The 27,379-nt window shown below is 37.8% G+C and overlaps 1 protein-coding gene across 1 annotated transcript in view; it reads right to left on the bottom strand.

Moving 5' to 3' along the window:
* Positions 1 to 424: 424 nt before the first annotated feature.
* The window catches only part of XPO4 (exportin 4), a 27,226-nt gene continuing 271 nt past the window's right edge, over positions 425 to 27,379 (bottom strand). Inside the window, exons 2-15 of the mRNA XM_031552207.1 lie at positions 23,542 to 23,718; positions 21,299 to 21,441; positions 21,040 to 21,185; positions 19,599 to 19,776; positions 18,007 to 18,166; positions 16,434 to 16,603; positions 15,330 to 15,504; positions 13,926 to 14,219; positions 12,865 to 13,045; positions 11,885 to 12,003; positions 10,882 to 11,012; positions 9,994 to 10,111; positions 8,974 to 9,066; positions 425 to 6,854 (exon numbers count right to left, since the gene is read on the bottom strand). Coding sequence (XP_031408067.1) covers positions 6,657 to 6,854; positions 8,974 to 9,066; positions 9,994 to 10,111; positions 10,882 to 11,012; positions 11,885 to 12,003; positions 12,865 to 13,045; positions 13,926 to 14,219; positions 15,330 to 15,504; positions 16,434 to 16,603; positions 18,007 to 18,166; positions 19,599 to 19,776; positions 21,040 to 21,185; positions 21,299 to 21,441; positions 23,542 to 23,718 — 2,283 coding nt within the window. The 3' untranslated portion in view covers positions 425 to 6,656. The remainder of the gene's footprint in view (positions 6,855 to 8,973; positions 9,067 to 9,993; positions 10,112 to 10,881; positions 11,013 to 11,884; positions 12,004 to 12,864; positions 13,046 to 13,925; positions 14,220 to 15,329; positions 15,505 to 16,433; positions 16,604 to 18,006; positions 18,167 to 19,598; positions 19,777 to 21,039; positions 21,186 to 21,298; positions 21,442 to 23,541; positions 23,719 to 27,379) is intronic.

The raw sequence follows: 27,379 nt of genomic DNA, 5'->3' as shown, positions 1-27,379 counted from the left end.
AAAAAAGATTCCATTATATAACTAACAAACCTCACGCTGATTGTATCGTATCACACAATTCCAAAACAACCCCACGCTGATGGTAGGGCAGCATTTACTAATCCTTGTGGGATGACACTGGGTAATGAGATGTTGACACGTGCATTATGAACTCGCTTTTCTTTTTACAGAGTTGCGTGATTTTTCTTTCTTATCCCTATAAAAGGCTGCAAACTTTTTACTTCCTACTCCTCGTGCCCACTTCCAGACCTCCTCCTCTGCTCAGCAGCCAAACTGCTCCAGCAGTCTTTTTAAGAGTCAATGGCCGTTAGAAGGGAAAACCAAACAAACTTCAAAAAAGCCACTAACTTCAAACACAACTGAAGCAAATGGAAATTTCTTAAAGGAAAAATGAATGGGTGTTGCATACATTTCCACAAACAAATATGAGTAAAGGTTTTGTACCCAAATCATTCAAGTTTATTCCAGACCTCGTATTTAAGGTAAAATAGTTCCATTTTCTACACACAAGGCTCTTGGATGTGCTGCTGCTCTCAGTCTTGCCAGCTGTTTTCAGGGACTTGCCCAAAATTACCTTTGATGTTCCTGTCCTTCACCAGAAGAGTCACTGAACTAAAGCAGGCCAATATCAATGTATGGTTGCAGTAAGTGAACTTTAGAAACCAGTACAATTTCAGTGATACATACGGCCAAGGTTACAGTGAGCTGCCAACACCACAGCTGTCACGTAGTTTTACTTCCAGGATTTGAGAATTTTTCTTCCTTAAAAAACCAGTGTGAATGCACAAAAGGAAGAGAGGAACAGAACAGCGTAGCTGTAGTTTTCCCAAACATAATCACATTACAGAACATTAGGAGCTGCTGCGTGTAACCAAGCTTTTCCAAAATACATAAAGTAACATACAGTTGGATGTAATTTACATGGGAACAGACACAAGTTTGGTGAACATTTCCATGCCACACATCCTCAGAACCGTTTAGATTAAATCTACACACAAAATATGAGACCCAGAAATCAGCATTCCTTCTGGGAATACAGACACCACCAATAGCAGGCCTGAAAAGTCACCATTACATTATTATTATTATTTTGGAGAATGAGAGGGGGAAGGTAAATTTGTTCTTATGTTCCCAGCCACTTCTAGGACCTCTCTGGCACTCTGGTGCGCTACGCCCCTCACACACCCACACCCACCATGGTTCTTTTTGTTGAAACTCATGCCCTTAAGTGCTGATATTAATCTAAATTTTCTCCAGCAACTTGAACCAGAGGTCTGCTCATTCACACAGCCCCTGCTTGTGGTTAGCTCCCAGTTCCATAACGGCCCTCTGCTCACTCCTGCCATAAGGAAGGATCACAAATGCTATTTCAGGGGTTCGACACAGGTGGGACTTTGGAACATGATAAACAATAATACACACATCACATGTGGCCAAAACAAAATAAAAGCTCTTAGGGGAAAACATTTTGATCCTCTTCCTCTTTACGGATCTTAAAAATGAAATTTCATTTCAAAACTGAAAATCCAGCCTGACTCCATAGCTGCTTTCTAAGGTTCGTTGCAATAAACTATGAAATATTTCTGTGCAACTTTGTATCGTCAACTGTACTGGTAACACAAGACATGAAATTAACTAGCACTTCAATCCCTGCTTTTCATGATATATAAACTCAACATAGTACTGACTTGTACATTTAAATATTTACACGTTTGATTGCCAGCAGTCCTAGCATTTATTGCCTTAAAACTGCATGGTTACTGCATGGAAGTTCCTCGTTTTGCACAAGGAGAACAAATAAAAGGGGATATTTTCTTCATTATAAAATTTAGAATTGTTCAGTGAGAGATTCAAACATGCTGAGCAGTATTATTAGAAAGCTTGGCTGAATATTTGCTTTTTAAAATCATTTTCAAATATCGAGCAGTAATAGATGGAAAATTGCACAAGTGTGATCCTCCATTGAGGCTGGAAGAGTCTTCCCAATCTTTTATAATGGCCCAAGGAACATGAAAAGCAAGATAGGAAATGGGACAAAATGAAAAAGCAGCACTTGCTTTAACTCACTGAGGAGGAGGGCAGGCCAGGGACATCTTATTTCTCAGTTGCTTGAGCCCCAGTAAATCTCATATTGCTTTTTTTCCCCTAATTTTTTAAAGACAGGTGGTTGCTTAGGACTCTACAGCAAATCACACCATTTGCTTCATCATCTGTGCTAGGGAGCTTTAATCTCATGTACTGCAGAGGGCACGATTTTATACTGGAAGCAACGTAGAGGTTTTGGAGGGCTGGCTCTTTGTGTGTTAATCACTGCCACCAGGCTCTAGTTACACTGAGCAGAACTCGAGTGACAGCGGGAGGAACTTGAGAGACATGGGAGAGACAATTCATGTTTGTTCATTGCAAAAAAGCATTAAAAAAGAAAAAGCAATAAACCTACCACCACGTGAAGCACTTGAAAGAAGCAGCAGCACCAAAGCCTGGATACCTAACAACTGTCCTCCTTCTGTTTTTTCTGTTTAGAGCAGAACCGAGGCACCGTGGTGGGGAATCACGTCTTAGCGAAGAAGAAACCACCATTGTAACTGAAGCAGCCATGACAGACAGCCAGCAGCACTGGACTGCAGGAGACCATTCTCGTAGAACACCATTCTGCCGCTGCCTCTACGGCTTTATCATTACAAAAACCTTCTGTTTTCATTACAGTAAATCTTACACCTCACAGAACTAAAATTAAAATATTTAATATTTACATAGCATTTCCGATCCTCAATGCATTTTATAAGCATAAGCTAACCCTCACAACACCCCTGTGAGGTAGGTAGGTACCATCGCTGTTTTTACAAAGACACAGATTTAGCGACGTGCCAAAGGCCGCGGAGGACCCAGTGGAAAAACTGATACAAAATTAGAGGAGCCTGGCTCCTACTCCTGCGCTTATATTCATCAAGCTACTTCTGTAAAGAACACCCCTTCTTATGTAATTATTTAACTGAAATTACTTGAAGTGTCTTATAAAAGAAATGCTGCAATTGTCTCTCTGTAATAGTTTTCACGGATCACAAGTTAGAATTTACAATACCTTTTAAAGAATTAAATTTTAATTGGACAACTGACTACTCCAAGCAAGCTTATTTTCTAGAACTACATGGCTTAAATACAACGGGATTTACCCAGGTAAACATTGGGGTTTTACCAAGTGCAGTGCACTATCAAAGAGATGCTCCAGCTTCAAACCCCTCTCATTGAACTCGTAGGATTTGGACATGCTGAGAAAACAAGTTTCTCGTTCCTGAGGAAAACCGTGAGCCCTTTATCTCTGAACAGCGAAACACAAACTTGGGGCAATAGGATGTAGCAGATTCTTGTGGTAACTCGGCAAAGGTAGTTAAGGCATTATGTGCATGAAAGCAGAGGTGTAATGCAGTTCACTTCTCCCTGCCCACGTGTCTGTGCTTTCAAAGTCTTGAATTTCATGACCCAAGCAAATGGACATGCTTGCCAGCATCAAAATCTATAGGCTGAATAACAGAAAATTACTGTGGTAGCATTAAAAATAGCTATGATGATGGGGGAAGGGCTGGAAAAATGGGAAAGAATCTACTGGATTTCTACTCTCAGAAGAAAAACATGGGAGCAATAATCTGTTTTTGCAAAAGCAATATTATGCCTAGACAAATAACGTTTGTTACAATTACATCATGCAGCATTTGCAATTCAGTTTGACATGCCCTTTTTGGATGTTTTCTTTCAAGAAACAAGTGCCTTTTTAAAACTATTACTCCCTTCGTATGGTGAATGGAAAATCAATGCAGTGATGCTATCGCTATTTCAGAACCATTACTTGGAGCCAGCTCTCAAGGTCCACTGAAAGTAGTCCTTGGCACTGTTCTGAGGACTTGACTGAACAATACATATACACTCACAGCAACTGGATGCGGTGTTTTGTTTTTCTTGGGGTTGTGGAAGGGATATATAAGCAAAATAGTTTAGGCAGAAGTAGCCACCCAGCCAGGAGTATGAATTCAGAGAACTCATCGTTGAAAAATGTTCTGGGAATTTCATGAATGTCACTAAGTGGAGACATCTTTGCACGTGCTCTGAAAGAAAAATCAACTGGCAAGGAAAGATCCACGCTGAACAGACAAGAACAGAAGAAAAATTAAAAAGAACAGTGTTGTTCCACATAACATTAAGCACAAAAATCACACAAAGCGCTCTCTAGCACAATTTCCCTTTAACATAACATTGATTTTAAATAGATGGATAAACAAAAGTTTTAAACAATCTTCAAAACGTGTTTTTGAAAGTAAATCTTCATACTTTAACAGGTCTTGAAAGACAAACTAAGGCGTGCATCAGCACTTGTTACAATACAGCAGGCCTGAGTAGAAAAGTAATGGGTATGCACATGAATTTGTTCTGAATACTAACTCCATTTGTACTCCCAATCAGTTATAATACTTAAGACAGTGTCACAAATGTGAAGTTATATTTTTGAATATTGAAACAGCTTTAAAAAAGTGACAGTGGCACAGTTGTAGAGGAGCATCGATTATCCAGTCAGATCCAAGTAAGTTGAAGGTATTTGCCATGATCTCTTTGAAGGCATTGGCCTACGTATTTGGCATCATCTACATTGTGACAAACAAGCAGCAGCTCTTTGAGCTCCTTCTGTTCACAGGCTTTAATGCCTTCATTGTCACCCTGTGAAACACACAGGTTCAGAGAAACACCAGAAGCAGTTCCAGAAACATAGCAAAAAAACCAAGCTAATTAAAAAAGATCAATCTGCTGGGATCATTATCATTTGAGCAAGTACACAGTCAGGAGTTTTTTGGTTTTTTTTTTGAAGGAAAGCACTAGAGCTTCAGGGAAAAATTGAGCGCAACACCCCTCCTGTTGTAAAAAAATATGCAAATTATGTTAGAAATAAAATACTCATGGGGAAGGTATGTTATCTAGTAAGTTTTATGGTCACTTTTTCATGTGTAAATCTGACAAGGCCCAGCTTTCCCATAAATTAAGAGAAATGCGTAATGAAGAGATGGCTTTTTTGGCCTTGTGGGTCCTCACTTGAGAGAGGTATGGATTTAACTGAGAAATAAAGTCTTAGATCACTTATAGCACAGTATTACAGATTTGTCTTTTTAACATTCTGGCTATTGTGAGTAATTATGAGATGAACAGCTGAAGTTGAGTTGCAAACATGATGCTGTACATAGCCACACAAAGGTGTGCACTGTACATTCTACAGAAATTTAAAAAACACATGGGAAACGTTCAACAACATAATCTAGCAGAGGTCTTAAACAAAAGGGCCAACTTCTGCCTCCATGTATTTCCACTAAAACCAATTCTACTCGGCACGCAACATTTGTGTTTGCTTCAGTTTTCTCAGGCTCATGTCTGGAGACAAAACAGGCCTCCCTTTTGTGTTCGTGTGCTACTCTTCCTTGTTGGTCCACTAAACTCAGGGCACTGTTTTCTGCTGTCATAACCACTGAAGTACTGACAAAAAATGAGCAAGAGAGCAGCTGGGATGGCTCTACAGAGGCGGAGTTACATTCAGCAAAACCCAAATCCCCCACAGCACTGCACATCCCAGTTACTTTTCTTGACCAGAGTCAAGTAAGCATGGCCCTTGAGTCAAAGGTTTTGCTACCACTGTTCTAGCATAAGTGTTTTAGCTAATGCCCCAACTTTGAAAAGACTGTAAGTCAGTAATTTAGACCTTTTGAGTTGTTATTGCTTGAGCAAACAGTTCAGTGTAGAAATACATCGCAGTTGCGCGTAACCTGGACGTGAATCAAACCAATGCTGAAAGTAAAACTACCCGTGAACCTTGCATCACACTCAACTCCAAAATGACACTCGTCTGTGTGAAGGGCTGCAACAGGCACACGGCAGCTTAATGCCAACATCCTAAATCAACTCTGAAGAGTCAAATCTTGCCTTAAGTTTTGTAAGTATATGAACTTTTTTTTTTAAATTAAGGCAATGAAATGGCTACAGATCCTAAAGTTCATCTTAGGGGAACAAAAATATACACCTTTTTTCTTCTGAACTTTAGGCAGCAGAACATAATGTAAAAACCTGCATTACAGAAACACGCAATGTCAGGTTGATCTAGAAAAACAAAACTAAACACAAGTTAAAACACCATTCTTTTTTTCTCCCCATTGGAACACCAAACTCAAACTTTAGAGAGGAAAAAAATAAAGCTTAAAATCAGCTAAACTGTTTAGAGCTTTTTATGTATTTGCATCACACTCTAACATAATTCTGGGTAGAAAAGAAATCTGCACGTTTATCTGGACACTCATTTTAAACCAGTGGGGAAAAAGGCACTGAATTTATTTTTCATTGTGCCCATATCTGTTTGCACATATATGGAAAAAAAATTAAATTCTCATTTTCTGTTCATTCTCTCCCACACACAAGTATGACAGATTGCAGCTAACACATAATAGCAGAAGCTGATTCAAAGTTGACCTCTCCTATTCCACTGTGTTACGTATGTTCAAACTTCCAGACTCTCTAGAATCTGAGATGGCTGCAAAGAACCCAGAGACAGGTACAAGATTTAGTCAGCATTCAGCGTTTCTCAGTGCATTTTGCAGAAAGGGTCTAAATTAGGCATAGAGTTTTGTTGTTTATTTTACACAGAGAAGTCCACCAACATTTGCCATAAATTCTTCTAAACTCTTTAAGAAGGCCATCTTCTGCTTACGGTCCAGTGTAGGAGGAGTGCTGCTTGCAGTAAGCTTGTTGAAGGCATCTGCTAATCGCTGGTAGATTACTGGATCTTGTTGAGTTGATAGTAAGGTTTCAACTAGCTCTGAATATTCAGCCTGTTAAACAAATGTGAGTCTCATTAATTTTAAAATAAAAAAAAAACAAAGCCACAATATATACAACTTCTCTCGTCAGGACAAAATCCAGAATTAAGGCTGAGTCTGAAAACCCTCAGTAGTGTCTCCCCACCAGTTTCACCAACTGGCGTACCAGGAACAGCTATGGACTCGTGGCCTCTCACCTTTCTCTAAACCAGATAAAGACTTTGAACCAGAAGAGGTCGAAACTTTAAGCACTCCCTTCAAAGTTCTTTCTGGCTCTTAGCATATGCTCAGTTCTATGAACTGGGCTTCTCTTCCTTCACAGGTGCCTCACATTCAGCATGCCATTTCCCTCCACAGTTTTCCCTCTCTCTGGATTTCCTTCCCTGGGATGGGATTCCTAAGAGTTTCCCCACTTGGACAGCAACAGAAGACGAAGAAGCACATTAAACATGATCAGGACAGTGAAGGGAAGGCTGAAGGTTTTAAGAACAGCAAACTGACTGCTGTTCAGGGAGTAACAGGCTCCTGGCTCTTTTTGTCTAACACGCTCATGTGTCCCTTTACGTGGGATGAGTGCTGCTAACCAGATAGAAGATTCATATGGAAAAGTGGCTTAAGAACACCTCTGTCAAAAGCTTGTCAATCTGGCAAGAAGGGCTTTCAAGAGCATGTTGGGAGACAGTGGTAACAACTTGTAGATAAGTGGGGATGGTGATCAGCAGCACTAAGAATGTGAGGCAGTAATGGATCTAAGAGTGTTCATCAAGAAGGATAAAACAGGCTGAAGGAGGCAAACCTCAAATGTCTAAGAAGAAATACATTCAGCCTTGGAAACAAACAGTAAGAAAAGATGCAGAACTGCAAGATCACTGCAGAAACTTAGAGGTGGTGGCACAGCTGATATAACTGGAATGCTCTAATGGACAGAGAGGTTCTTTGGACAGAGAAGAGCACAGAAGGTTGCTGTTTATGTGAAAGAAGGAAATTAAGGATGCTGTCTTATGGACAAGGCGACAGTTTAGCTGAGTGCTCGTGGGTCAGAGTAAAGAGGCAGTAAAGATGATGACATGGTGCGAGTTATTACAAGTCACTTAAACAGGTGAATAGAGGACCAAGTCATCTTTAAGCAACTTGAGAAGAATCTGGATCACAGACTTTTAGGAGATAATCTCCCTGACACCTGCATGCCAGATTGGCCAAACAGGTGCAACGTTTTTCTGCATTTGCTACTCACAGACAAGGAAGTACTAGTCAGGGAGGTGATACTTAATGACAGCCTCGGCTGCGCAGATGGTGAAATAGTGGAGTTCAGCATCCTTAAGAGAGTGAGGGCAGGAGAAGAGTACTGACCCTGCACATCCTGAAGCAGATTTCAACTTATTCAGGAGACTGGTGGATGAGATCCTGTGGAATGCAGCTCTCCACCAAAGCTGACAGGTTTGTTATTTCAAGGCCAGCCACTCTATTGCCTTTGAAGGACTGCGGAGACTGGGTAAACACTGATGGCTGTATGAAATGTGTCCATCTTGAAAGGATTGTGTTTAATGGTTCATATCCACGTGGAAGCCAGTTTTAATACTGCCCAGGGGCCTTATACTGGGGTGTCCAGAATTGTAGTAGAAACAGACCAACTCCCTGCAACTATACAGACTGGGAAATGAAAGCTTGAGAAGCAGTTCTGCTGAATAAAGAATCAGAGGGTTTCAGTGGAGCTACTAAAGTGTTAGCAGCACACTGGACTGTTTATTATTTGTCTTTACAGAGAGCTCCCACTGCATTACACATGGAATACTGTGTCCAGCCTTGGATTCCCCATTGTTGAAGAACAGTGACTGATCTAGGGGGCCACCAAGATAGTCAGGCAGGTGCTGAAAGTACATTTGTTTTAAAGACAATAAAGATTTCAATAGGCTGCTCGGAGGCTCTGCACCACCCACCTTGGAGGTTTTGAAGACACGGTTGGAAAAAGTCCTGAATAAGCCAATCTGACTTTAGTATTTAGCCAATTTCAAGCAAGAAGTTGGACTAGAGACCTCCTGAATGATGCTACAGTTTGCCAAATGCACAGCAATTAACCATTCTCCATCAAAAAGTGAGTGGTTTTCAGAGTTCTGAAGTGTTTATATCATACCTGATGCAAACACACTAATGTGTAGAATGCTTCACCTGCTGCAGTTGTCATTTCTGTATTGTGCTTCTGAAGTACCAGCATATCAAAGACCATCTGAAATCACAAAACAGAAGCAGAGGAAGAATGAAGTTCCTCAAGTTTTAAAGTCTCCCACAACTCACAGAAAGACAAAGAAGGAATAGATTAATAAGAATAATTTTAAAAAATTAAGTGGAAAATTTAGAGAAAAGGCAGATAGCCATGTTAACATGATGAATACAGTTATTTAAGGTGTTTCCCATACTCTTAGCTTAGCTGATGTAAACTCTTAATGAGAAGTCTCTAGAAATCTGAATGTCAGATTGATAAGAAAACATTAAGCAAAACTGATCTACTGACATCGAGAGTCCAGAACACAAGTACCCCAATCACTTTGTTCCTGATTATCAATGAGCTACCAGCTGGCTGCTATCTGCTAACCTGGAAATTCAATGAAATACAGTGAATGGTCCTTCAAGGAAACTGCCAAGAAGAAAAAGCAAAACTTATTGGGTACATTGAATAAATGACAGCATTTACCTTTCTTTGCTGTACCCAATTATGCTCTTGTTTTGGTATTCTAACTCTACCTTCATTTCACACAATTCTGGAAGCTTTGTGACACACTTAGCAGTAAATTTAACTGCTGAAACTATTGAGATTCATTCAAGAACTCATGTACAGAGCACAGATAAGTTATAAATTGCATTCTGAAGTATTCAGATCTTTTGTTGAATGGTGAAAAGTCATTTTCCTCTCTGTGTTCCTACTCTTCTTTGTAATACAGTCAGTGCTCCTGATCCTCTACGCTCTTCTTCAACTGCAAGTTCTGTCTTACTCTTGTGCATGATGGTCATTAATGCAGTCTGATAGTATCACTATTTGGCCTCTTGAAACTACTTGTATGCAAAAAAAAAACCCAAACCACCACCACCAAAAAAAAAAACAACTACAACACAACAACAAAAAGCCCACAAAGTAACACGAAACAGTTGTTCTTACCTTAAGAAAGTGCCTTGTTGCTAGAAAGAGGGCTGAATCTGTTTCTTGTGCTTTTGCACACTGTTCTGCTAGCGGTGTTACAGCCTCCAGACAGAGCTGGCAAACCTCAGAACTCATTCTGGTAACAAGCATTAAAGAATCAACACCAGATTTCAGTGAAATCGTAACAAAACTTCCCAGAGCTGTCATTAGAAAACACTTCAATGCTTATATATTCCGAGTTATCTTTTTATTATAAAGCCGTTAATAAAATAATACAATAAAAAATATAAAAAAAGGGAAAAGGGGAACTCCATCTTTGTTGCTTTCCTTTATTAGCTGCACACCCTGAAGTACCATAACCCTCTCTGACATAACACTTTCAGAAAGAGGCCCTGATGGTCAAGCTCATCTGTGTCTGACACGTGCCACAGATTAGTGAAAATGGTACTCCTGTTGTAAGAGGGAGAGCCCATTGGCAACCTGACAGGAAATGCTCTGGAGCCAGCCCAGGAAACAGCAGCAGTGTTTTCTATTACCAGCTGAGAAACTAATTCAGGAACAGCTTTGGGATGCCAGCTGAAGGCTTATGAAGTTACACACTCTGAAGTGAAGTAATGGAGGAGGGCAGGAATGGCTGCCAGAAAAAACTTACACGTTAAACCACTTAAACACTGCATTCAAGCAACACGAGTCAGGAAATTCAGCTAATACTGGAATCTCAATAGACACTACCATGAAATTCTCAGTCACTAGGAGGCACAGAAGAGGAGTTGTTTATGGATATAGAATTGTAGGTACAGAAATTGATAGGAAAAGAAACAATGCAAAGAAAAAGAATCAAGACTTAACAGGTCCTTATAAAAGCAGCTCAGACTTTTAAACACTCTCAAGCCCTACGAAGGATACGATGACATCCCTAACTCCAGTGAGTACATTAGGCTCTTAAAGAGGTCCTCTGGAAGTTGTGGAATTTTCTCAGGGAATATCTCACAGATGAAAGTGATTAGTTTGTAATATTGATTACACAGCGATGGAAACTGTCAAAAGAAAAACAAGATCATTTCAGAATCATGTAGCATTATCCTGGCATTACTGCCAGCTGTACAAATACAAAAGTCTGATGCTTCGCACTGAAAAAAGACAATTATAGGCAACAACTTCAGTTATCAGTGGCTACAACTATACTAGCAAAAAGCAGGGTGCAATAAAAGCAGACTGCTACAAGTTCAAGTTGATGGCAGCTGTCCAGTATCTACTCCACACAAAGTTACAGAGTTTTACTTCCACGTGAGCAAGTCTAGCCCTGAGGGAAGAAAGCCTCTCAGCAGTTGGAGTACAAGCAGGCTGCTCTGAGGGCACGTCCTTTGCCTTGATTTCATCTATAATGCATGCAGCTCTCACGCTCAGTAGGTGCCACTGGATGAGAACCAAAGCATGTCAAGAGGAGACAACTGAGGTACATTTCAAAATTGTTCCTCTGATTTGGAGTAAATATTAGCACAGTGCAACCCAATGAAGTAGCACCAGTCAGTTGTTCCATATTTTACTGTTGTACCGGGCAAGCAGTACTGCAAAAATAACTATAGAGTTGCTGTTTGCTCCTGGACTTTTTTCATGCTTCCCATCACATTCCTGACACTATCAGAAAAAGGATTCCACAAGCCACATTTCCAGGCTGGCTAACTGATGACCTGCACAGAAAAAAGACTTGTGTGTCTGGAAGGCCTAAACATTTTTTTGGCTTTAAATACTTCTTTTTGACCAGTATCTAGAATTAAAAGACAGTTATTTGCATTTTAAAAAGCCTAGAAAATTCAACTTAAGCAGAATGCAATTTAGAATCCATGTCTGGTGATTCACTACTATAAAGCTTTCATATTCTAGCAGTTGCATGTAAAAGCAAATTTACCTTCAGCAGATCCTGAGACATTAGAGGCAGAACTAGATTAACCCCATATAAGACAACATCTGCAGCTGATACAGTTCTGTTTGTAGCTTGCCCAGGCTCATGTCCTCTAAATACTTCATCTGTAGCAAAGACAAAAACATGTTTTACAGAAGAGAAAGACTAAGTATACTGAAGGAGGAGTCACATTACTTTAATAAAGACATTCTCAGTGATAGGTCTATTACCCTCTTCCCAAACAAAAACACGAGGCACTGTTTTAAAATAGAAATGTAGTGAGTAGAGGCTGCCACATCACTCTATATTTATATTCACAAGGACTAGGCATTTCATAATCACGTGTACCAGATGACATACTAAGCCAGAACACTTCAGATACTTTGAGAGTTCCCTTCCATTACAGAATCTTACATTTGTTTCTAATGATATCTGCCTCATACTTGCATAAATACACTGAGCAAAATATTACAAGCATTTCTATGCTTTCTCTAAATTTCTATATAGTGTACGTTAATAATTTATATGAATTTTATAAACACAAAGATAAATAAATTGGGCAAGTTACTGAAGCAAACTCTGTAATACAGAATTTGACAAGTTCCTCTACTTCCTGTTATGATCCATATTTCCCAGCAACTGGAAGTGACCTCACTTTTGTAATTCTTGCGTTGTTAGCAGCAATTGTCAATGCATTTGATATCTGGGTATTATATTAAGGTAGTATTCACAGTCCTTAGTTTCACAGTATTTTTTTCAGAATACTTTCAGTGCATCTAACATCCAATGTCAGACTCAAATAGAATGTATTAATAAGCATTGAGTCGTCTATTCAGTGGACAAAGTCTACATCTGGTCTTGCATTTTTGTGTTGCGCATACATGACAGAACAAGGCAGATGCACAGACTTTTCACTTTACCTTGACTGAACACATGCCCCATGTTTAACACAAATTATAGCTCAGCAATTACCAAGTACTCCATACCTGTATCACTGAAATCAATGAATTCTTTCGATAGAAGATTAGTGAGAAGCTCCATAATAAGAAGGAGATCCTGGTACTGGTCTTCTTCTGCTGTAACATCTATCCGTTGTCGACCTAGATTATTCTTTGAATACACCTGGAGCAGAGTTAGGCAGGCCTCATACAAATTCATGGCTTTGGCCTATAAAACATTGTTAGGTAACAGTCAGAAAACTTCTACGTGCCAAAAGTGACACACTTTGTTTTAAGACAGTACTACGTGATCAGTGATACCTCAAGAATCAAATTTCATTTATATAATCCATTTTTGTAATAACTGCATAAAAAATCATAATAACGAGAATACTTAGAGCCATATATCTATGTGCTGTTGACAAAAGCATTACAACACTACTTTTATCAATTCAATCTTAGAAAAAAAAGTGACGTGGGATAGGCTGCCCTATCTCTCGAATCTCACCAACTGGAATTAAAATTACAGACAAAGGGACATGCTTTGGCTATCAAAGTTTGGAGCCATCATACACTGTGCAGACCCAGTTTGAGGTAGGCTTCTCCTAGACACAACATCAAAATTAGCCAACAGTACTGCAGTACAAGGGCACTGCACTGACTCGTTTTATCCCATACTCAGTAACCACTTGCTTAGGACCAAAGCAGTATCTCTATGGCATGCACAGACAGTAGTACTGCCATTGTGCTAGACAAGACTTCAGAGAAGTATGAGATGGTTAAATCAGCACTCAATGCGGTCTCCACTCTTGCCCTTCATGCCTACTAAGACTATTGATGATTGATAGTTACACAATTTTTTCTATAAAAACAGTCTAGATGCCCTGCTTTTAATCTTTGAGAATGTATATCTTTAAACAAAGGAATTCCTCATGCAGACATGACCATAAAGCATTTCCATTTCTTTCTGTATAAAGAGAATAGTGATGTGACCACACAGGGTTTCTTTCCGTACAAAACATAAAAATAATTGCACTATTTCTCATGAGGGATAGCAACATCCACACACGAGTACACACAGACACACTTCCCCCTCTTGGCTTATTTACCTCTCCAAGATAGCAAATTTGTTTATGTGCAACTTCAACAAAGACTTCTATTATGAGATTAACAGTCTCTGGAGTGTTTTTGTACACTTCCATCAATCCAATGCAATTATTAAGGAAGTCCATTAAGAAATTGAAGAGAATTGCTACGTTGTCGATCTGAGTAGCCTCAGCAATGCCACAGAGCGCTTCCAATGTAGCTGTGATTTCCTGTTTCACCTCCTCCTCCTGGCAGATCTGCTGAAAGTTTTCTTGGTTTATCACATTTAAGAAACGCTGCTGAAGTGGTTGAAGAACCTGAAAATGTTTCAGAAAAGTCACAGTAAGATAAGCATGTTGTTACATGAACAAAATTTGAGATTTCAGTAATTTAGCAAGCTCATGGGTTGCTTTTATCACAGCAGTACAAGAATCAGTTACTTCCAGTTTGCAATTATATTCTTTTCTGTCTCATCAGCATTGTCTGAAGTGACAGTGATCAGTGATTCTCACTATTCACCACCCCCTGCAGGTCAGTTTCACAATGAGTACCTCCATAAATATTTAACATTACTTTGTCATGTTTAAACAAGTAAGGACTTTGAGTGACAGCATTTGATGCTTTTCCAGATTCAATACTGGCAACAACAAAACTGTTACAGGTCAGTGCTGAAAGCACCGATTAATAATTATGTTCACCATTATCTTCGTCACATTACAATCTCTCTTACAATCAGCCAGTGTGACTGCAGCTGTAACAAAACCAATTTGAATCAACTTGGAGATTTCCATAAAATAGCTAAATGCTTTTTCACCAATTAATTCCAGTGCCTTATCATCTCACTTCAGTAATTTTGTAACTTTCCTAATAAAAGTAAACTTTTTTCTGAAGATCAGTGCTTTTCAAACTTCAGAGCTAACGTAGTGTTCCCTGACCACATTTCATCTACCCATATTTCTGGCATTAAATATCTGAGTATTAATAGAACCAAGGCACAGAAAAGCTGATCAAGCTTCTTTATTTTTTCTCATTAGCTTCACTCAATGACAGTAAGTAAATACATGAATAATTCATAACCATCACCAAACTAAAACAAAGGGAAGAAATGGCACAGATCTGAGGAATATTAACCTTTACAATATCACTCTGTTATACAGGATTTCATGAACCCTCCAACGGTTAATTAGCCACTTATTGGCTATTTCTGTTTAAGTACTGATGATTTACATAATTTTGGCAACTCCAAGGTGCTATAAAATTATGGATGTTCAAAGAATCACTAAAAAAATTTATCAGTAATAGATGTCAAAATCTGAAGATTCTGAATGAGCAAAGTTTGCATCATCATAAAATGCTCCAAATCAACTCCAAACTTGAATTGTACAACTTGTTAAAGTGAAGGTAACAGAAGCACCAAAATATCTTACCTCTGTCCAGTATTGTTGTTTCATCTCTGTATCCATATGAGCAAAACCTCCTAAAACTAAAGCTTTCATTAGTGTTCTCTGCACAGAACTAGACAAATAGTGAAGAGGAGGGCTGCGCCTTGCAAATTGTTTAGCTAAATTCCACCAGTTCTCACACTGAATAACTAAGTTTGCCCTAGAAAGGGAAAAACATTTTGATTAAAGACTCAAAAAAATTGTACTTTGAACAGAGTGCATCAGGTTGCTAGCAGCTGTCAGAACATTTTAATTTTCTTAATTGTATTTCCTATCTTGTAAGGTTCAATTGCCTTTTGATTTTCATCTTAATGTCTCAGTCCTAACATTTCTTAAATATATACTCTGGAAGTAGCTCAATTCATATGGGAGAAAAGCAGGAAAGTAGTTTTACACACAAAAGAACACACACACAGTTAATGGATATATTACATGGATTAAGAGCTTAGTCTCATTATGTCATGATAAAATAAGCAGTTTGTTCCAAAACTAGCTCCTGAGGGTTTTGTTCACTTATCTTTACAAAGAAAATTTCTCAAGCATTTAACTCCTAAAACTTCAGTCTTTCTACAGACTGAAGGTACATTTGCATGCCAATTCACAAAAGCAAAACATTCAGGCATTTTCTGCTTCACAGTCTGTTATACTGAAAAAACTGAAATTTGGCTGAACCCACCAAACCCTAAATTATTGTTTCCTTTAAAGGTTCATAAAACACATTATATATAGGCTTAGCCAGTATCTGAACTTAATCTGACACAACCTGCTCAACAATAACCAACAACGTGAAAATCCTTGCAATAAGAGTGGAGACCAGGAGAGTTTTCAATTCTCACTGTTTGGAAGTGAGGCACAAAGGAAGGGGAAGGAGAGTGCACTGATAAATAATAATGAAGATTAAGTTTGTCAAATCTAGGTCTCACTCCTCGCTCAGTCAGACATTTTTTTCTTCCATTTATAATATGTTACTAAAGTAATTCGACTTACAGAGACATGAATATAAAGTGCCCCATATCTGGATTACTTTGGCCAAAACAATTTAAAGGAAGCAAAAGAAGCTTTTTGACTTCCAGAGGTGTAGCAACTTACCGCTCTCTCCTTTCCACTAATGTTACTAGCAGTTGTACAGTATCATTTGCAAGGTCCTGCTCTGAACTCCACACTGCCAGGTTACTGATCACTTTTTCTAAAAGGTAACCCACAATCCACTGGGAACCCTCTGTATCAGCACCAAATGCTGTACTAAATGGCAGACTTATCTATAAGAAAAGCATTAAAATGAGTGAGTTTTACAGAAGGCAGAACCCCAAAGTGTACGGTAATCAGTCAGCAAATTCTTTTCAGGCTGTCACTTCTCGCCTACTTATAACACACAAATGTTACACAGACGAAGGCAAAGAATACCCGTAACAGAAAAATCTTTGCCAAATTTATCTTCCAATTTTAAGCACAACACCTAAAAAAAAGAAACGTTTCAACCTCATCACAATATCAGGTTTGATCACGTCTAGCTTTTAATGCCACACAAAGTTCAAAAGCTTTAAAAATTAACAGAAAGATCCAAACCAAACCATCTCCCAATATGACAAAAGTAACTAGAAATAAATCTCGCTCTTGATCTAGGTTGAATATTTTGAGAACTTATTTTGATATGCTTCCTTGAACTTTCCACTTTCCTATCTTCAGAAAACAAAGTTTAAGAGTGAAATCCAATGATTCTTTAAGATTTGCATAGGGGCTCCCTTTCATCATACCACCAGAATTTCTAATTTTAAACTGTCTGAGCATAAGAGTTAAACAGAAGTCTTCAATCACTTCCACATGCCAACACATGTAGCATTTCCCAGATACTCCATTTCACGCTCTCCAATTCTTCCCCAGCTATCTTTGCTCTACTGCAAGGACAAGTTGAATATAACTCAAATTAATTATAAGTCTTTGGTATCTCTATCTTTGTTAAGGAGGGACCTCCTGAAGCATTAGTATTCTTAGCTGCTTCAGCAGTGGAAATAAAGGGAGTAGGAGGAGGCTTCCTTCTCAGAAGTTAGAGCCCACAGGACCTTCTCTAGCTGCATTATAGTTAGTATAAGCAAAACCAGGATCAAGGTCTAATCGTGATTAGTGCTGTCCAAACATGATGAAATGTTGCCCTTTACAAAGAATGCATTATAGAAATCAGGAAATATACAATAAGAACATACGAGAATGGGGAGAGGAGAGAAAGTAACATGATTTTAGCTAAAGTCTAACGCCATCACAAGGTAATTCAAGGTAATGTAATTAAGAGTCATGATCAAGTTACTCGCTAAATCATCCATCAAGGGCAACCACTGTCTTAGAGATGCACTGTAAGAGCTGACACAGCTTACAGAATTGCTCACCCGCTAAGCAGCCTAATAGCACACTATGCTATTCTGTGATGCCACTGGCCAGAGAAATCATATTTATGTCAAGATGTGCAAGAAGAATCCCCTAACAGCTTATATTTCTAATTTAAAAAATAAAAAGACAACTACTTCCAAACTTATTCCAAAATAAACCCAATCCCAGTTAATATTAAAATGCTTTATCATTACATATTAAAATAGCTACACTGACATCTACATTCACAAGATATGGTTGCTAATACTCACCAAGGCATTCACAAAGGTTATATCCTTACCTGGTCATACAGTTTTTCATCTGCTAGGAGGTAAGTCTTTGCCCAACGTTTGAGGAACCATACAATATCTTTGCCCATCTGGGGGCTCAGAAGGTGTGTGAGATTTGCTCTTATTGCTCGAGATTCTACTTCTGACACTCTTAAAATAGCAGATAACAACCTGTAGGTTACAACACACAATAAGGCTATTGAGAGTGTTTTCTGGAGAAGCAAAACACTTATTTTTCATGAAATATAAAGGGAAGAACAAGATAACAAAGTGTTTTCACTCCAATGAAGTAGAGAGCACTTGAATTTATTGCTTCTTTAAATGTAAGAAAAGAGACAGGCTACAATGGCAAATATCATCCATGAAGTCAGAATATGCATTAAAAGATAAAGTGATTTTCTTTGATATCAAAAACACTGGAACAAAAGAAGCCTGACATGCATTCTGACAGCATGGGATTTCTCCCTTTCCTGCACCTTAGCTACAAAGTGGAGCCTAATGGCGAAGCTTCAGTAACACAACAGTTACTGAAGAACAACTACAGAAACACTCAGATATTTCTTACTTTCTCATTACCACAGAGACAGTGTGATGTAGCAGATCACTAAGTGATTGCCTCAATACAAGCAGTCAATAAAACTGTATGAAATGTTAGATTTTACAGAATATTAATTAAAGTTGGTAGCAAAGCATTGGTTCTCAAGGAATTTAGGAATTGACAGTGGTCTACTTCTTGAAGAAATTTCAGAGCTATTGTTAAAGAGCCTCAAATCTACATTGGATTTTATTTCCACCTACACAAGACACTGCATTAAGAAACTCTGTTTATTACTTGAAGCTGCCAGACATGGCATCAATGAGCAGTACTGAAACTCCTGAATACATTAACTCATTAGGATTGCCCATGAAGGTAGATTTTTCTAGCCTTTTCCTGAAGAAAATGTTTAGTACACAAAAACTAATCTATGGCTAAAGTAGACAAGCTCTCTAAAGCTCTGGAAAGTTCTTGCTCAAACTGCACACATATTGAATGCATTTATATAGCCTACAGTATGTTATCAAGATCCATCTGTGTTGCTTTAAAAACAAGATTACAGTAATTTGAGCCATTGTATGGACTTTCTGTAACAAATAGACTAAGGACAAGTTTTCTGTAGAAACAAAGTTTTTTTCTTTGTTTTAATGAGCAGCTCATGACCACCATTACAGCTATTAGGTCAATAATCTAGTCATTTTGGCCATCCCATCTCAAATAACTTATCTGTTTTGATGCCATATTCTTGCTCAGCCCTTCAGTCCTCCCCCTCGATCATCCTGACTTGAAATACAACCTGTAATCACTCTTCCCTTATTTACCATAACAAAAATATACTTAATCTTTTGTGTCTTTTCTTTTACATTGCTGTCTTAATGTGTCTTTTATAAAAACATTCATATAAGTTATTTACCCTTACTTTAAAACTAGTTCAAAGATATACTCGATTTCTAATGTTCAGTGTTCACATTTGGCTTTTTACTTTTATAGTTCACAGAATTCCACCCATGTTCTTACTTTTTCATCTGAAAAAGCATTTGACATATATAACATATGATGCATTTTTACCTTATTACAGAATCAGTTCGGTTGTACCCTGGGATGGAAGAGGCCTTTTCTCCTGGAGATCCCAGAATTTGAAGTGTTGTATTGATGTCAACTTCAGTTGAATGCTTAATGGAATATTCCATGACTTCTGGAGGTATTAGCGGAGTCTCTCCCTGAGTATCATTAGCCAAGAGGTAGCCTTACATTAAAGAAAGAAAGAGTGATCACAACTTTCTATCCTAGATTAATCTATAATCTTATCTAAGCTTTTTAATGAGAGAATCCATTGGCTTAAATGCAGACATCATACAAGAACCAGATGTTTATACAAACCCTGACTTCTACTGTTTAAATACGTACTACTAACTTCAGAATCCTTAAAACCATTCTGGAGAGAGGAACCTAATGTACATTAAACAAATACCAAAAAATAAATCATCAGATTAAGTAATAAAAATAAGACATGGTAAACTTTTAGTTCATGAAGTAAACACATCAAGCACTACAGCCAATTCAGCTATTGGGAAAAAACATATATACATTTTGCAGTCACTATTATCTCTGTTAAGTAATAAGAATAAGCAGTTGATTTTACAGCTTCCCTAGTAAGTCCATCTCATTTGGGACTTCTGCTCTGCTAACATTTCAAATGTCCTTTTAACTTTCTGACATCAAACTCACTATTATAAAGTTTTCCTTGCATAGCAACAGCAGATCAGGTCAAGCAAGGATTTTCACAATACTCTAGTCGGGCTAATTAATATTAATTCCAGATTTAGAGTTTTCATTGTCTGATCTCATAGCCATCTGATATATGAATACAAACTTCATCTCACAGTGATACAAAAATATTATAAACACATTTATGCCAACATCTGAGAGCAAGTTAAACATCAGGCATTCAAAAAGACCCCACAAAACATTTCATAAAATGTACATTTCTTTTAATGAAATACAGATACTATCTTTGCTAATCCTATGTTTCGCAAACAGATGTAAGATAATTCCATCTAAAAATCAAAAATGAAAAGGTTCTAAATTTAAGTTCCCTGAAATAGCAAAATGCCATGGCATGGACAAACAGCCCTGAGAGATTCTGGAACTTACTTGACTCCCAGCACCACCAAGTAATATTGCTATCCAGATCTCACGTGATTACCTCACAAAGCCACATGACCCTCAGACAATACAAGTGAAGCCATGAACAGACCAATTTCTTGAATAGGTTGACTGGTAACATCTCAGAAGTCTGTGATAAAATTATTAATGGGAATTTCTAAAGGATATACTTCATGTAAAGATGCCATAAATCTTTTAAAGATAACTTTTGTGTTACTGCAGACAGGTGAATTGTAAGCACAGTCATTTACCAGCAGCTGACATGCAAAGATTTTTCTTTCCTGAGATGTTGCAGCTGCAATAGCAATATCAGAATAAGCTCTACTTAATACTGTTCACTAACCTGTGACTAAAATAAGCCAATGAATATCCTCATACAGGTCATCAAGCACTTTATTGTCAATTGAGCCTGATGCTGGTGAGGCAAGCAACTGCTGCTGATGTCTTTGCAACTGACCATGGAGCCTCGTCACTCGGTCTTCTAATAAACTGTGGACAAACCATAATAAAATAACTTCACTGTTTTTAAACTGTTTTAGCAAAGACAAGCTTTTCCAATTAGACAAATTTATTCGTTTGCACTCATGGCTATTGTCCCGTACCTTGTAAGAAGAGGTATACAGTGTTCTGCAGCAATTCTTCCCAGCATGCCAACACTGGCCAGCTGGTCACAGAACTGGTCTCTGTCGTCTTCCTGCAGTTCACTGATTTCTTCTTCTTCCCGAGAGGCCACACCATTGGCAGTCTGGTGTTATTTCAACAAAAATAGAAGCAACCAATTCATGTTACATTCACTACAATTCATTACCACCAGACTTCTCTGCGTTATTTTGGCTTTTGTGTCACAGAAACGCAACAGACTCACACTAAATTAGATGCAGAAATAAACAGAAGAGTACATAAGGCTTTATACTGTTTTGAAATAATCATTTCACACACTTATAATGAAACAGCAAATTCAGTTCATTGTATATTTGCTGCCTTTTCCAATAGTGCTCTCAAGTCAAAAGAATCACCACTAGTGAAAAGAATCAAAGATAAAAGTTATGAAAATTGATGCTCATTAATAGAATAAGAGCAGACTGGACAGTAGCAGAACAGTTTCTTTAATCACATACATAAAAAAGCTTGGTCAAGCATCCACTGCTGTAGGTACATTATAGCAATGCACTGAATGACTCCAGCTCATAGAGATGGTCTGCAAACCCAATGAACAGGAGTCTGCTAAAATACATGCAGATGTGGATTTCAACACATAATCAGGCCAAGAACCACTTGAAACACTGGGACTTCCACATCCTATTCATTAGCCAAAGATACTCTTCCTCTGAGATCTTACTTAAATCATAAGAGGAAGTATTTTTCAAAATGAAATGAAAATCACCTCTTTCAATAAATATTTTCTATAACTCACTGCTTGAGAAAACAAAAAAATCTCGGTTTATTTCTTACTGATGCAGTAGTTGCACTGTTTGATTTCTCAAAGTATATGTTGATTATAAAATACCAAAATAATTACTATTTTCTTGAGGAGATGAGTCATATGTAGAAGTCACATATCAATCTTACACGTGTTTTTAAGAAATCCCTTGAAAAATGACAGAATTTACATAAATAACAAACTCAAATACAAGCAGTGGAGAAAGCCATCATTCTCCGTTGTTTTTGCAAAGGCTCTGGAAAATTAAATCCAAACAATTTCTTACCTAAAGTGCTTTTAACCCATATTTTCTTTATCTAACCCACCAAATCATTCTCTTTTGGCAACTTCAAAGTCGCAGCTGTTTACTGAAGAGTGAGTCTGGTCTCAAGGCAGAGATTGAAAGTTCCTGTTACTGCTTTGATATTGAACAAGAAGCATTCTAAAATGCCAGCTGTGGCTTTTAAAAGGTTACCCATGGGATAAATGACTTATCTCACAGAATGACATGAATTAACCTGTGGATACAAGCTATGTCAAGACCGCCTGATATGAATGCAAAGTTCTCTTGTGAAATATTTGTCTCTGTTTTGGCACTGTTATTACCATCTGTTGTATATCAAGATATCAGAATTAGGTTTTATACAATGGTTTTCAGAATTAGGTATCTTAAGTATCTTTGCACAGCATCAATTTAAGTTAATGCAGTTACTGAATCCAATCTCTGCAATAATTAATTCATTCAGCACCTACATCCAAGTTTCAGCACCACAATCTATTTCAGTGAGATCCATACTCCTGGCAAAGAGGTTAACTTGCTTTCTTTCTCAAAGATTCAGCAACTAGTCAAGAGAATTTTATGTTTTTCCTCTAGAAGAGTCACTCATAAAAATTCAATAGGGAAGTCACGTATCATTTTATCCAAAAGAATGTAAATTTCACGTTTCTTCTAGACTGAGCATAGTTATTCTGTATTTTCCTATCTATTTATGCATGTCAGTTACACTTCAGTAACAAAAGCATAAAAGGCTTCCAATGTCACGGAAGATTTTTACTATGACTCTAGGCAAGAGAAGGACAGTCAAAGGTTTGGTCACTGCATCTGTAGCGAGGATCAGTAGGATGCAGATTGAGTTGAGTAATAGGTTTTTTTGTGTGTTTGGTTTTTTGTTTGTTTGTTTGTTTTGTTTTTAAAGGTATTTTTCATCTTTGCATTCCTTTATTTACTTTTCATAATGAAAGAAACAGACTGGAAAAAGACCTCTGAGTAGCAAACTCTTCCAGCATTTTTTCGTCTCCAGTCAAAGTCACAAGCAGTAATTCTACAACTACCTTCTTTGAGCTATATAACGAAGCACAAAACAAAAATAAACATGGGTTAGTTGCCATATATTATCACCAAGAACTACTAGAAAAAGGGCTTACCAAATTCCTTGTACCATCAGGAGCAGCTAGATGGCACTGAATGTAAGAATTAAAGACCTGAACAGCATGTTGGGTAAAGAAACCCTTATGGAAATGTTTGTCATCTTGTACCAAAGTAAGCCAAGATTCCAGCAACTTATCATATGCTTCCATATATACCATGTCATCTTTATCAAGCTGTAAAGAGATGAAAGAAACAAAACAAAACAACATCTTATTTCCTAAACGAAATCAGAGGAACATATTCATACTCATTATTATTACTCATTATTATTTAACAGATGTCCTTCTAATTGTGAAACAATAAAAAAAAAGTAATCACAAAGCCTTTTCAAGGATAGTCAGAAATAAATCAGAAAGAATTGAAGCAACACATCAAAAAAAAAAATCAGCGCTGCTTTGCTAGGCTTTAAAAATCTGTTGGTGTTCAGTTGTTTCTTTTCTTCTACTGTTCAAAACCAAACTAGTCTTAAGTTAAGCCTTCAGTGCATGATTACCTAAATACAGGCACTACTAGGCTCCCTCTACAATGATTCCAAGCATCTCAGGTCATTTTAGAAACAACAAATAATTGAGCAATATCTGTTTAATTAATTAGATAAAAAGAACAAGTGCATATAGATTAATATTATTTCAAACATAGTGGAATGCAAGAGAGAAAAGAGATGACAACTCTATTATGAAAGAAATTGTTATTATGACTGTATATGTTAAAGAAACCCCACTACAGGTAGTCCATTTTGATTAAACACAACATCTCCTTTTGTGAAGGATAAAAAGAGAGTAGAATTCTATACAATAAGCCCTGTACCTCCAATTGTTTAGTGCATTTTAACTGCTATTCATATATGTTTACATGAGGCACTCAAATTGGCACAAGGAAATTCACATCTGGAAAACAAAACTCCTGAGTTACAGGCAAGCTAGAGAACCCAGATAGCAAAGGGATTGCTTCTTTTCAAAAAGACATTTAATGCATTTTTCCCCCCCACTTTATGCAAAAATTAATCTTCAGTAAATACTACCAACTGCAAATAATTTAAATATGAACATATGGACACATTTGCTTTTACTCTAGGACTTTTCTTGCCTCTAAAAAGTCTTCTCAACTTTTATCCAACAAGACTGCTCACAAGTTACTCTGAGATAGCAAAGCTTACTAAAAGGATTTCTTGATAAAATACAGAGATCTAAAGGCCTCAGACACGTTCCACACAGAAGAATTCCTGACTTTCAGTGCAGTTACAAACATGGCTGCATGAACAAAGAAAAAGAAAACACTGGCTGGATGACTGACTAAGGGAAAACACCACACTGTAAGCATTTCAAGGTACCTTCACAGCATCCTTCTGTAACTGCAATGCATTTATATTTACAGAAGCTAAAGTATGGCACACTGATGCAAGTCTGAAAACAAAAGCTAAAAATGAAGAGAGAGACCCAAACTGTATTCAGTGCTAACTTAAAATAAATTTATGACTCACATAATGTGTCTTTTCTAAAATTTGGCTACATTCATTGAATCACCAAACATCTTGACTTGAATGTTGAATTGTCTAGGATGGGAAAGGTGAACTCATACTTCTTCCATTGTAGACTGCAGACCAACCCTCAGCATGGCTGAAGCTTGCTGTTCTCCAGCAGCAGAGCTGCTCAGGCAGGTGTTTCAACTTCCCTCAACAGCCAGGTAAGCATAAAACAACATTTGAACATGATGTTTGGATTGTGTTTTCCTCTCTCTCTCTCTCTCCCTTGGTTGAATATCAATATTAGCAACAGCAGCAAGTACTGTCAGCAACAGCTTCTGACTCTGTGCCAAGACGCATATTGCTTTGAAGTGGTTTGCACATTACAGCTTGGGACCTCCTGATTTTGACAGTTTCAATAGCAGTCTTCTGGCTGAGCTGATCCCTTGTGTCTGATGGGGTTTCTGCAACATTTGTACAAGCTGTTCTGTTGGCAGAAATATGGGAAAAACAGCTTGTCCCACCAGTAAAACTTTGCTGTGTACACTTGCCTGCGTTATGCTGCATTTTAGAATTCTGACAAGCTGCAGGAATATTATCTCAGGATTCTACTGATTCCAAAACACATGGTTTTCTATTTTTCACCAACAACTCTTAATTGCACATGAGCTCACAGGGAATCTCAGCAAGCAGCTTAGGATAGAATGTTGACCACAGCTTGGACTTTCCTAAGCTAAAAGATTGCTTTCAGGGATGCAAACCAGATCCAGCAACATCTTTCTACAGTCAGAGCACATCATACCATTACACCACCTGGTGTAAGTGAACAACAGCTTGAAATTCTCCACAGTGCACTTCATTGCTGACACACTGTTCAGGTATAGGAATTATTTTTGAAGACCCAACACCACACAATTCTGTAATCATTCTGGAGATATCAAAGAAACAACATGAAGTTTACATCTCAACTTCACATCTGTTACACCTATAATACAGTAAAGTGATGAACATGTAACTTATCCTTTAAAGAGAGAATTTTTAAATCATGCTGTGGAAAAGTCCTGCACAGTCCTCTTTCTGATGTTGCTGGATCTGATAACACTGAATATAACACTGAATATAACACTGAAAAGATTGCCTTCAGCAAAAACAATGGGATGATATAAGTGTAGGCAGCCACTGCTCAGTAGGCATCAGTGGTCACAGCCATCTCCAAAACAAACTCTGTACCCACACTGGTACAAGCTGCCACAGGCTTCTGCTGGGACCAGAAGTGCTGAGCTGGCAGCTGACACCAAGCGTTGCTGTAGTGAAAAAACATGGCTGCATAAAACAAGAGACTAACTGAGGAAACTGTATATCCTCTAGCCCCCTCATTTAAATGATAGCTATCTGTGGTTTTGCAGAACCTTTCTGTAAAGGTTCTAGGGCTTCCAGTCTAAGTGAAAACTGGGCCAGAAGTATTACATTTTAACCTTACGGCGTTAAAGACAGTCTAATGCGCTGCAACCAATGCTAATATTAATACACTTGTGATCTTCAGAAAAGAAACGTGTCTGTCAACTTTATAATTATATACTTCTGTAATAATTTTCAAACTCAATTATTAAGCCTGGTCAATATAGAGAACTCAAAAAAAGTAATTGTTAACGCTAACAGCAAAAAACTGGCTGCTACTGTGATAGTTTCATTTTAAAATAAATAGCTACTCCATGTAACTAGTTCAGGTGCAACATTTGCCTTAATTCTTACGGGCTTTGTACAATCAATTCCATCCCCCCTAGATGTTTTTATTTAATGCAGTTTCTGGAAGGACAAGACTTACTCCTAACCCAACTGATCTTTAATGTTACAACCAAAGTTTGCAGAACAGGAAAAAGTCCTCTGATGTACAGATATGTACATGGAATTATTGCTTGAGTCATGGCAGTAATACAGGGATTATTGAAACTGTTCTCTGTATAGGGTTAACAACAGATATTAACAGCTAAATTCACTTCAAACAGAAGTTCCTGCCTGTAGAACCCCACTGTGTAAATATCAGTCTGTCCATTTGCTCAGGTTGTCACTTTAAGCTTTTGTGTCTGTAACATGTTCGTTATCTACAACACTTCTCAGAGAAGTCCTACAACAGCAATTGAGCAACATTTAAAGACCTTCCTACTTTTTAAATGTACCTGTTCTTTTAAAAATGAAGATACGAAGCAGTGCTTTAAATCCATCGTTTGAAAGATGCAGAGCGTTACGTTATTTACAGCAAAAGCAAAATTATCTCAGATGTGATTTTAGAAACAGCTAGAACAAAAGCACTGAATTTCACAATATTAATGACAAAAGAACCAAATTCTCATTCCTTATTACAAGGAGAGGGA

The sequence above is a fragment of the Meleagris gallopavo genome, chromosome 1 (genome assembly GCF_000146605.3).
Source record: "Meleagris gallopavo isolate NT-WF06-2002-E0010 breed Aviagen turkey brand Nicholas breeding stock chromosome 1, Turkey_5.1, whole genome shotgun sequence".
In the NCBI taxonomy this organism is placed as follows: domain Eukaryota; kingdom Metazoa; phylum Chordata; class Aves; order Galliformes; family Phasianidae; genus Meleagris; species Meleagris gallopavo.
The sequence above is the reverse complement of the archived record's forward strand: the minus strand, read 5'-3'. Positions and strand labels throughout refer to the sequence as shown.